The 12,422-nt window shown below is 44.4% G+C and overlaps 1 protein-coding gene across 1 annotated transcript in view; it reads left to right on the forward strand.

The window, feature by feature from the left end:
• The first annotated feature begins 312 nt into the window (after positions 1-312).
• Positions 313-12,422, forward strand: part of LOC147033942 (dedicator of cytokinesis protein 1-like) — a 681,090-nt gene continuing 668,980 nt past the window's right edge. Inside the window, exons 1-4 of the mRNA XM_085873660.1 lie at positions 313-970; positions 1,309-1,392; positions 2,582-2,619; positions 4,562-4,617. Of these exons, the coding sequence (XP_085729786.1) occupies positions 928-970; positions 1,309-1,392; positions 2,582-2,619; positions 4,562-4,617 (221 nt within the window). The 5' untranslated portion in view covers positions 313-927. The remainder of the gene's footprint in view (positions 971-1,308; positions 1,393-2,581; positions 2,620-4,561; positions 4,618-12,422) is intronic.

A 12,422-nucleotide genomic window follows, 5' to 3' on the forward strand; every position in this document is an offset into this window, starting at 1 on the left:
GCATCTAGCTCACAATGAGGGTCGCCTCTCTTTCTTCGACGTTTCAGAAGACCCCATGCTTGAGCACATCGACACGTTCCACACTGTTTTTAAAGATGCCCTTTGTTCAGCCGTCCAGGCAGGGTTCGATTCTATTGCTGGCTTTTGCAATTTCGAGGAGCAATCCCCCAAATTGAGAGTGTTATATCAATTGCAGTTGCACAATGGTGTGAACCCCCCCCCCTCACTCCCCTCGCTCCCCCTCTCACTTCTCCCTCCCAGAAATGCAGCAACTTTGTTTTTCCTTTGGATTATATTCAAAGTTGTACTTTCGATTTGCTCTTGATGGTTGTAGTGGTTTCATTTATATTTAAGAAGATGTTTGTAACCGTTTAAAGAAGTTTTTACAAACATCCTCTGTGAAGCTTTGCGTTAACCTTTCCTGAGTTGCCAGCATTTGATAATAATGTTAGATTCAGCATTTATGGCCAGTTGTCAAAAGAAGTGGGTGGCATTTCATTTCATTTATTTTATATTTTTTTTTGTTGGGGGCCCTTTTACAAAGAGCTTTAATGTTTAATACAATGTAACCCACACTGTGCCCAAGCAAGCCGCAGCATCTTCTACAATGGAACATTTTTTAAGGGGAAGGCTACTGGGTGCTTTGCAAAACGGAAACCTCAGCGAATGAGGAAGGAAATCGGGGAATTTGGTAACAGAACTACACTATGTGAAGGCTGACAGTTGGAGAAACCTCGTAATTACGACGATAGTGTTTTCTTGTTTGACCATCCTCAATCTCTGTAAGTATCAGACGGAGTGGAGCAAGCGGGCGAGTCGGTTGAGCCGTCATTCTTCTTCGCCAACGTGGGTGAAGGAGCAGGAAGAATTATCTCGGGTGTCAAAATGAGTTTGTTTTGAAGCTTGCTAAAGGGAGCCAAAGCTATCATGGGAATCTGGAAACCGACGGAGGAGGCCAAGTTTGGTGTGGGTAAGTTTCTGAATTTTCATCGTTTCGTGCCTCCAAAACTTTTAATCTGATAAAACAAGTGTTGAGACTGGGTTTCCTTTAGTTTGAACCCCCCCCCCCCAAAAAAAAGCTGCTTTACTTGATTTGAATTTCAAAAAATGTCATTCCCATTATTCACCTGCAATGAAACTTGCCACTGGGAGGAAGCCTTTCTGACCATGTTTCATGACCATGACCATCATGACCATGTTTCATCCACAACCCGTCGATTCGATCCGTCCTCCATGATGCTAACCTGACGTGTGCGCCATTTACCCATTTTTCACTCGTTCACTTGCATTGACCTCTTTCCTTCACAGCAACATACAATTTTAAAGCATCTGGGCCACACCAGATATCTTTGCAAGTCGGAGAAACAGTGCATATTTTTGAGGAATGTGAGGGTAAGTTGAACGTTTCTAGTTGTGCCACTCCAGGTTTTTTTTTTTGGTTCTGGGTGGTGCTCAACTCGGTGCTTGATAGGGTTTAAGGTTTTTCTTAAACCAGTCGTAGTATCTTTTGATCACATATAACTGGCCTGGCTAGTTGCGGTCTAATAAGGATGATTTCTCACCCATGTTCTTCCACAATATCTTGGAAACCACATGCTTGTTTGTGTTCTTGAGGGTTGACATTTGCATGATAAGATCATTCAACACAAGTGCAGGAAAAGCTCGTCGAATTCTGTCTCAACTGAAACCGCCAAGGGGTGCTGCCTTGTAGAACATGCTCTCCTTTTGAGGGGACTGAGCCAGTTGTCCCATCGACGATCAGTGTTCTTCTTTAACAGTCACTATTACCCCACCTTTCTTGTGGGGTCGACCGGGGAAAACTTGGCCCGAGTCTTCACGAACCGGCTGGCCAGACCTGACGTTCAACTAGTTCGGGCAGGAATTTTGAATTTGGCAATGGTGTTGGTGATAGCTCACCTACTCTTCGTGAAGGACATCATGGGATCATTAACGTCTACCAACTAATGCTGGTAGGCGGTCGCACAGTTTAACGGCCATCCTATTGACCAACGCAGTTGATGTGTGAAATAAAACGACTTCTATTTCAGTACCAGCAGGAAGTTTTGAACTGTGGAATATGCCATTCTTGGGAGTGCATGAGAATGCAGCTGTTGAGCTAATTTAAGGACACAGCAGAAGTGTAGATTAACTTTTTTTTTCCTTCAAATTGGGCCTTTGTTTTGTGAAACCCAATTCACAAATGCATATCCATGTAAGCCACAACAATGCAATGTGCGGCATACAGTACATTAATCAGTTTTGGCATGGTAGACGATCAATTAGGCAGTTTTATAAATATATTTTTATTGATTGCATGTGTGGGGCATTCTACGGATGAGACGTACTTGTGCAAGATGTGCCGACATATATTTCGATATATAATTGGTAAGAGTTTTTTTTGCTATGTACTACATCCTTTGTTATTTCCTGGCACCTATTGGACTATTCTGAGTATGTCGTTCATCAACCCGTTTTTGAACATGCCTCGTATTTAGGAGGATGTGAAAGCATGTACCACCTGTATGAATTGCCACCATTACCTGGTGATTATGTTCTTCCTGTATTCACGGTTCTTCCTCAGGATGGTATCACGGTGTGATCAGAAATTCGGAACAAAAGGTATGACGTATGACGGCATGACAGCTCGTATGTTGGCTGCTCACTTTTCATGTATGATTGAGCGAGATAATAAGTAACTGCTTTGGTGTTGTGTTGGCAAACTATGGTGTATATATGAATGAAATGCCAAGACCAAATTTGTTTGAATTTTGGAGTGAATAAAAGTCACGTTTATTAGCTCACCTGTAACATAATTCAGGTGAACTTATTGGGATGGAATGGCAAAGCCGTCAGTCCGTCCATCCGTAAACACTTGCAACTTTTTCTCTGAAACTGCTGATGGGATTGTGATTAAACTTGGCTAAAATGATCTTTTTGGTGAGGCAGAATTCAAGTTTGTGCATGGCATCATACTCCTCCACCTGTATGTCAGCGTAAGGTTTAAAGATCCAAAAAGTACTTCAATTTTGATCTAGTTTAGCTGCCATTTTGGGTTACAGGAAAACTTTTAACAATCTTCTTCTCTCAAACCACTTCACTGATCAATGTGGAACTTTAAATTCGTGATTAACTACCCAATGGAAATATAGCTTGTTACCGATGATATCATCGGTCACGTGATATGGCAGCCATATTGGATCATAATAAAACTTTTTAAAATCTCCTTTTCTGAAACTGCTAAACTCATCGATGCGAAACTTTACATTTATGATCGACTCGATGCAGGAAACATAATTTGAAAACAATGGCGTCATTGGTCACGTGGCCTGGCAGCCATGTTGAATCAAAGGAAAACCTTTAAAATTGATCTTCTCTGAAATGGCTTAACTGATCAATGTGAAACTTAAAATATATGATCGACTACATATGCGATATCTGATCGACAAAACTAGGTGGATGAGTTGGGTAAGTGACAAGAACAAGCTGATTTGTTTTTGGTTCAGGTTCAGATCCAGATCCGGTCTATCAGTGGGATACAAAATGTATACTGTTCAGCCTGGTGCAGATATGTGATCGACTTGGTGTCGTTCTGGTTTTCTTTGTTTTTTCTCTATAAATTATTTCACTCCATGCTCTTCTGGCAAAAATGGTCATCCAAATGAATTTTCCACGTTTTAAACAGGCTAGTTTTTATCCATCCTTTGGGATCATACTCTGTGCAGAGAGTTGGTGCTGCCTAAGTAGTCCTTGGCTATTGGGCACAATCCTGGACAGGTCGCCACTCCGACACAGGATACCAGCAAGCTGGCGCTCATTTTGCCGACTTCGGAAGGATGAACAGGCAGAGTCAACCCCACCTGGTATTAATTAAACAACCAAGTGGGATTTGAACTCAGGATCCTAGGATCCGAGCCCAACTCCCTAACCATGAAGCCAACATCAGACATAGGCTAGTTTGCACTGCATTAAAAAGGAAATTGTCCGAGCAGAACCAGACCCAGCAAGATAATTAGGCTGGCTTGGTCAGCTTGATGAGCGTTTATACAGTGAGTGGCTAACCTTTGTCCACTCCTTATCTTGCCTTTCCTGTCTCGTATTCAGCGTCATGACAAGTTCCTAAATTTGATGATGAAAGCATTCTTCGTCTTCTTCTTAGGCTGCTGCGAGCCCCAGGCCGAGCAAATGTCTTCTAATCTCAGCTGGTTTGACAGTTTCCGAACAGCTTACCCAGGATGAACCTTTGGCTGTTTGAGCACAATACAAAACGTATGCCTTGAGAGGCTGTGGGCACATGGCAGATGACTACTAGTTTGCAGCAGCAGTCTGCACTAAACCCCAATTAACTGGCCATTTATTGGGCTAAGTGTCCACATTGGTGGTGTTTTACGTGACCTCATCTTCCAACTAAGGACTTTAGCCTTCAGTTGATCCGCAGTACCATCTTCAAATCCACATTATCATTAGCTCAGTGGGTCCTGGTCACTCAGCCCAGAGCAGCTTCATGAACAATGTAAACGAGCCGAATTGAATTGAGCTAACATTTACCATTTTATTTTTGCAGGGTATCTTTCCAGCTTCCTTCATTGCATTGAAGAAAGCCAGGGTTCTTAACCCAGGGTAGGAATTGTGCAATCATGTATCTTGTACACATTTTGTTAAACACCTTTAATTCTTGAATGATTCTCGACTTGTCTTAGAAACAACACGATTTTTCGATTATCCATGCTCTTACACGAAGATATGCAGATGTTCAAACAATCATGCCAATTGCATTGCATGTTACCGAAGGTGGACGGAGATTATGTTCACCCCGTCTGTCTGTCTATCTGCCTGTTTGGTTGTTTGTCTGTTTGTTACTTGCAAAATCGAAGATAGGCAAGTACAGGTACGGTATATTGGTTGGTCTGGTCTGTTATTCTGTCTGTCTGCCTGTTTGTATGTCAATCACCTACAGGTCGCATTTTTACTCCGATCTGCACGAAACCTCACCGCCTTGTAGTGGTTGTGACAAGCTGGTGGCCTGCTGTTTTTGAGGTCAATGAGTCAAAAGGTCAAGGTCACATAAATGGTCAATTTTCAACCGATTCACTTCATATCTATATCTATCTATACAGTATATATAAGAAAAACACGGACGGTCCGTACGTCCATCTGTGAAGCTTTGTGACGATGTCTATTAATTACGCACTGTTTGAATGTCAGTTGCACCCTGACTTCACTCATGTACATCTATTAATTACATACTGTTGGAATGCAGCTTTCGGCCCTTCAGACTGCTGAGAACCCTTCGACTATTTGAGACTCCCAAGACCTCAAAGACAACAAAAACCTTTAAGACCCTGAGGAGGACCCAAAAGACTCAAAATACCTGGAAGACCCACATGACCTAAAAGACCTGAAAGACCCTGAGGACGAAAGATGACTGAAAAGATTCAAAGATCCAGATGACGCAAAAGACCTAGAAGACTCAAAATACCCAAAAGATGCAGAAGACCCGAAAGACCCCGAGGACACACAGGACCCTGAGGACTCATCGGATCCTGAGGACCCAAAAGAACTAAAAGACCCAGAAGACACAAAAGTCCCCAAAGTACCCCAAAGACTCTTTCAACACCTAAGACCCCTAAAACCCCCAAGACCTCCGAGAACCTTTAGATCTTTACACCCCTCAAGTCCTTTTTAAACCTCTTAGACCTTAAAACCATTTAGACCCCTTGCACCCTTTAGACAGTTTAGACAGCTTCGACCTCTGTTCTTAATTGCATGGCCCTGCGAGCCACTGGCAGCCCCTGGCATGCGGATGATAACACACAAATGTGAAAACACACCATCATAATCTGCCATAAATGCTATCAAATTGACCCAGTGGTTTCAAATGAGTGTTCCAACCTGAAGCATAAAGGTAACATAACTACATCAGGATATGGTTGTGGGATACAAACAATTATGCTTGCATTCCAGTTAATGACAACAAAGAAGAGCATGTGGAGGCGAGGCCTAATAGCAGCCATTATGGAGATCTGCAAGTGGTGTGGTGGCTCACGCTGATGGCTTATCTGCAAAAGTGGCCCCTCTGAAAGAAATAATGAAGATCACTGGCTTAGACACTTGGACCATTTTGAGCTTCAGACCACTTGGAGATTTTTCTCGACAAATGTGTGTGTGTCCTCCATAACTCCAAAACCATTAAACCTATCAGCCTGAAACTTTGTATGCATACTAACGTAACTCCACAGGAGTGCACGAGTGAAAATGATGTGTTTGGGTTAATGAAAACACCCCTTTTGAAGATAATTAACGGCCTTATTTAATTCTCCTTTATCAAGGCACCATCCTTGGTCAGTCCTCAGTCAGCGAGCTGCTGGGGTCTTAATTCGCCATTTTGTTCGGCCTATTCAAACTTGTCATGATTTGGAAACACGATCTACACGTTCAGACTAATTAAAGTGCAAAATCAAAATATTACATCAGATTTGAGAATCAGATCTGGTGGACAAAACAAGTTTCAAAATTTGGTGAGAAATCTGACAATTTTATCAAATTAGCAATTTTTATAACTCCGTGTATTTATTTAAGCAAAGCAGGAAGCTTAATTTTTCCCACTGTTCAGACGATTATATTCAGTGAAGAAATGATTAAGGAATGTGCAGAAAGTAGAACTTCATTTGCTGCAAGTCTGTGCTCTCTAACTTGCTTTTACAATTCACGGTGATCGAGTCGACAGGGGTCCCATTTTTTTTAGTTTCAGAAACCACATACGCAGTTAGCTTTTTCCTTTTTGTGCAATTTGCTTTCATGACAAAATATTAATATAAATACAGTCATACTTTCTGCAATATATTAATAGTCGGCATTGGATGAACATGAAAAGGTACATCGACAGCACACACGGAGGTTTTGTGCATGCCTGCATGCGAACAGTTTGGAAGAACGCTTATGGATTGGGGCACACATGCATGGAGGCAAGCCTTTGTCAGGTAGATAGCATGGGTTTTAATTTTTAAATGCTTCCGCTCGGTTTTACATAGAACACGGCAGTTAAAAAGAAAACATTGCTGTTAGGATGAGTTTTATCACCCTGGTAATGACCTGGAATGCTGCCTACCCTCCCCTTCAATTGCATTCCTCACCCTCCCCTCACACTTCCATCCATTGCCGTTATGCTGCCTCCCTTCCCCTTGTGCTGCCTTCCATTCCCCTTATGCTGCCTTCCCTTCCCCTCGCGCTGCCTCCATCTCCCCTCGCGCTACCTCCATCTCCCCTCGCGCTGCCTCCACCTCCCCTCGCGCTGCTTCCACCTCCCCTTGCTCTGCCTCCACCTCCCCTTGCTCTGCCTCCACCTCCCCTCGCGCTGCCTCCACCTCCCCTCGCGCTCCCTCCACCCCCCTCGCGCTGCCTCCACCTCCCCTCGCGCTGCCTCCACCTGCTCTCGTGTTGCTTCCACCTCCCCTTGCTCTGCTTCCACCTCCCCTCGCGCTGCCTCCACCTCCCCTTGCTCTGCTTCCACCTCCCCTCGCGCTGCTTCCACCTCCCCTCGTGCTGCCTCCACCTCCCCTTGCTCTGCTTCCACCTCCCCTTGCTCTGCTTCCACCTCCCCTCGCGTTGCCTCCACCTCCCCTTGCTCTGCCTCCACCTCCCCTTGCTCTGCTTCCACCTCCCCTTGCTCTGCTTCCACCTCCCCTCGCGTTGCCTCCACCTCCCCTTGCTCTGCCTCCACCTCCCCTTGCTCTGCTTCCACCTCCCCTCGCGCTGCCTCCATCTCCCCTCGCGCTGCCTCCACCTCCCCTTGCTCTGCTTCGACCTCCCCTTGCTCTGCTTCCACCTCCCCTTGCGCTGCCTCCACCTCCCCTTGCGCTGCCTCCACCTCCCCTTGCGCTGCCTCCACCGCCCCTTGCACTGCCTCCACCTCCCCTTGCGCTGCCTCCACCTCCCCTCGCGCTGCCTCCACCTCCCCTCGCGCTGCCTCCACCTCCTCTCGTGTTGCTTCCACCTCCCCTCGCGCTGCCTCCACCTCCCGTCGCGCTGCTTCCACCTCCCCTCGGGCTGCCTCACCCTCCCCTTTACTTTAAAGACTAAAAATCATACCTGCTACTTCCTTGCTTGGTGCTCTTTCATGGTCAAGGCTCATGGAAAAGCTACAGCAGAATGGAATGAAACCAAATGGAAAGGGGGAAATGCGATCAGCAAAGTAGAAGTGACAGTGAGATCAAGGATTGGGGCGGGTGTCGGGCATCACATAGGGTGAACAAACACAGACAGTAGAGGAAGAGGAAGAGGAAGAGGAAGGGGGAAGTTGGGATGGAATATAAAAGGAACAAAACAATGGACAAACTGCCAAACGAAAATTGGTGAGGGAGAGGAAGGCGAGGTGGGGGAGGGGAAAATCAAAATAACCTCGGAGTGCTTTTTAAATGGGGTCATTTGGGGTAGAAAAGATCATGAGTATGGATGGGGGATGGCCAGAGATTGTGTTCTTGTGTATGGCAGCTTCACTGCCAGATGGCTGTCATTTTATTGAAGCATGACTATGTCACTGATGCCCCTATTCCAGTACACTGGTACTCATTTCACCAACCTAAGAAGGATGACAGGCTGATTCAACCACCAACCGGTGTTAATTCAGTAGAAAACTGGACAACCTCAGGACCCCTAAGGTCCCAAGCCAGCCACCCGAACCACAAAGCCAAAACCAGGCTTACAGAGATAGTGGTGAACAGCTGTCTTAATGTCTTAGAGGGAAGAATAGGATTGAACAAACTGTGGAAGTTGGATCCACAGGTGAGAGAAAAGAGGAACAAATGAATGGAGGTGAGCATTGAGCCTGGATTTTGGAGTTTAATAAGAACAGTTACTGGTAAACCATGTGCACCCTGCAGAAAACTTGGATGGATAGAGACAAGAGAGGGCAGAGGCATGCAAGACCAAAAAGGAGGTGGAAAATAGAGGCCAACAACCTGTTTGCAATGCAAAAGTAACAGGTCTAGACACTCAGCTTCATCATGGGAGATCTCAATAATTTTGAGGGCCTTACTTTCCATGGTATCAAGTGTGAGGCAGGGGTGCCAGCCCAAAGGGGAGAGGAGTACAGTACTCCATCAAGCTGCGAATGAAAACTTGTAGGTTGTCAAAAGTTCAGATTGGCAAAGGAAAGACCTTGCTCGATGAAGAATGTCCAGTCGGTGGCTGGCTTCGGCGTCATCATGGAAATATGGTCTGCCCAAGAAAGATCATGTGTGATGGTGTGGCCCAAAAGTTTGAGTGACAACCTCCTCAAGTGGTTTGTTTAAGAAGTGGATTGAAGTGTTTGTCAGACGGTCCTTTCAGAGAGACAGGGTGAGTGTGTGGGATTTGGTGCGGTTGAAAGACATATTCAAAGTGCGGAACTAGCTTCTGATTCGATCAATGTCTGCAGAGAGATGAGATTCATGCGTGCTTGTCTGAAGGACGCAGAGAATCATCAGCAGAAAATCAGCAGGATTTAACAGGGAATCAGAACGATCATTGATGAAGATGAGGAACAAGATTGAGCCGAGGACACTGCCTTGGGGTACTCCAACCTTGACAGGGAGAAGAGATGAGTGGATCTCATTAAGAGCTACACGCTGACTATGTGAGTGGAGGAAGTCAGTGATCCATGAGAGGAGGTGGCCTTAAATGCAATGAACTGAGAATTTGACTATCAAGGTGGGATGCCAGACTGTATCAAATGCTTGAGATATGTCCAGAGAGACAACCTTGATCTCATTTCTGAGATTGAGGGCTTTCATTCAATGTTGGGAGGGTAGAAGCAGCATGCACTGGGTCGATTGATCAGGTCTGCAAACGAACTGATGATCCAAAAGGTCTGATGAGTCTGTTGGAGAAAAGGAAGGATTGACCTTTCTTGTTATTGGAAGCAAGCTAATCGGGTTGTAGGTAAGAAGATCCGTTGTAGCAACATGTTTTTGTGTTTCAGTGATGTTTGCTAAATTCCAGGCAGTCGGAAACTGACTCAAAAAGAATGATTTGTAGTGAACAGAGCAGAAAGAGGAAGAGGAAGAGCAACAGTGCACTGATGGTTTTTAGGACACGCACACTGATGTCGTCTGGGCCTGTCACGGAATCGGAGTCGAGGAGCCAAATGTCCCCCTTCTGCGTTGAAGTTCCTTGTGAGGTGTGCGTGTGCAAGTGCTCTGATACTCGGGTTTACAGCATGTCGTATATCGATTGAAAGGTTAACATTGTTCAGGTATGAAACCAAGGCTTGTGTTTGAGCTGATATTTTAATATAATGCATTCATCATTCATTTGTTTTAATGTGGCATTCGGTTTCATGAGATGTTTTGTTTTTGTCAAAATCTAAATGAACCAGAGTTGGTGTCAAAGCCACGCAATGCTCGCCTGTTTATACATTTATCGTTTTTGACAGACTAGTCTAATAATATTTTTGATAAAGCATTGCAGTAAAGTCTGATCCAGATAATTTTAAAACAATATATGTATTTGTATATTGTAATCAGTAAAAAATAGTGTGGTAGATAAAAACATTAGAAAGGAAATAACTGTAACGTTGATGTGCTACAAAAAAGTTAAGTTCAAAACAGGTCGAAATTAAAAAAAATTTAAAATTATTTTTTAATTTCAACTTCACTACATCAATAGTATACCCCAAAGGAACCTCCATGCCAAATATCAGCATCCTAGTACACATATTAAATGAATGGCAAGCTTCTAAATAACTTGCACCAAAAACTTTAACATTTTCATGCTGACGCTGATGCTCACGCTCACGCCGGGGGTATTGCTATAGCTCTCTGTTCTTCGAACAGGCGAGCTAAAAATGGGGAAAAAAACAAATTTAAATGAAATTTTAAAAAATTTTGACAATAAAAAACATTTTCAAAGAATTTTAAAAACAATGTCAAACAATCTTTTCAATGAAAAATCCCTGCTTCGCCGCTGGACCTTTGTAACGTCCCTGTGATTGTTTAATGAGATTGGCTTTCACTTGCTCCGAAGATGATAGGTGTTAATAAGCATGACCTCCATAATGCAAATAAAGAAAACTTACTTGGGGATAAGCGGCACCACAAATGAGAGCAATTCCTTTAGGATATGGCTTAGGTCTGATGTTTGGATCACTGAGTGGTCTTCATCTGGGTCTACACAGAAAATGTGCATCAGGTGTTAATCCCCATCAGAGAAGAGAGGAGGGGCGGGGTGAGAAAGTCGGTGTAAGGATGAAGAAGGGAGAGAGGAGGGGATGAGTGACATTAGATGTTTGTACAAAGATTATGAGATTCTCATCAAAGCTACAATAGATGACGAATGCTTGAATCATTCCGGATGAAGACTGTTCAGTGGTTGAAATGTCCTACTCGATTTGACAATATGTAACATCGGAGGAGGTAACAGGGCCAAGGAAAAGGCAACAGGTGTTTAACAATGGCGTCATCGAGAAAGCTCTTGTTGTCATATAAATACACACCTCTGCATTCCGTTTGTAAAAATCCCAAAATAGAAAATCTCAGCACCTGCCTCTGCTCTTCGGATGTATTTAATCTGGTTGTGGTGTGCAGGTAGTGCTCAGGGTGATTTTTCTGCTAAATTTGGTGCTTTGCTCTGAGTGAGTTGGAGGGAAAATAAAACGCAATGCACTGTGGGGTTTTTTTTGTTCTCACACCCCCCCCACCCCCTCCCGATTGGCACCACAGTGCATGGCTCCATCCACCCTGAGCACAGAATGGGATCCAGGCCACATGTTCGGCATGAAGGTGGTGATGTATACATTCTTCCTTAGCATCTGAACACCGGTCTTGTGATGTGGAGAACCCAGGTTCAAATCCCATGTTCCATTTGGGTTGCACATTGTCTACAACTGTCCTTGTGATTCATGTAAAGGTGCACTGATGTCCTCAATGAGCCTTGGATCACTGCATCTAGTCTCCCCTACACTGAAGCACCACAATGTTAATAGTTGTACACCACTCCCTCCCAATTCCATATCCATCCATCTGACTGCATCATGTCATCGCCGGAGCTGAAGGCCTTCCGCACCTGGTGATGACTCGTGCTGAAAGGGCGTACTCAGTTTTCTTCTTTGTTTGTCCAGGTGATACCTGAGCCATCTTTTGAGCTCGGAAGCGAAAGCTTGGGCACAATCGTGAACAAGTACTTTGGCAAAAACGGTATTTAATTTTTTTAAATTAGTCAATCAATTAATTGATTAATTACATAACTTTTATCGATTTATTAATTACTTATTTATTTTCTTTCTCATCTGGGCAATAATATTGTTGCGAATTCGCGCCCGCCGACGTGCGATCGGCCACGTAACTTGAATCGCGGAATGTCGCCCACCAGACGGACAATTCAGTCGTGACCCTCCGGGAACTATCGCACGGAGCCAGTCACGGGTGGGGGTTTAACCTCACCACGATCGT

Source organism: Eptatretus burgeri, chromosome 1 (genome assembly GCF_056783735.1).
Source record: "Eptatretus burgeri isolate ZD-2024b chromosome 1, Ebu_testis_v1, whole genome shotgun sequence".
Taxonomy (NCBI): domain Eukaryota; kingdom Metazoa; phylum Chordata; class Myxini; order Myxiniformes; family Myxinidae; genus Eptatretus; species Eptatretus burgeri.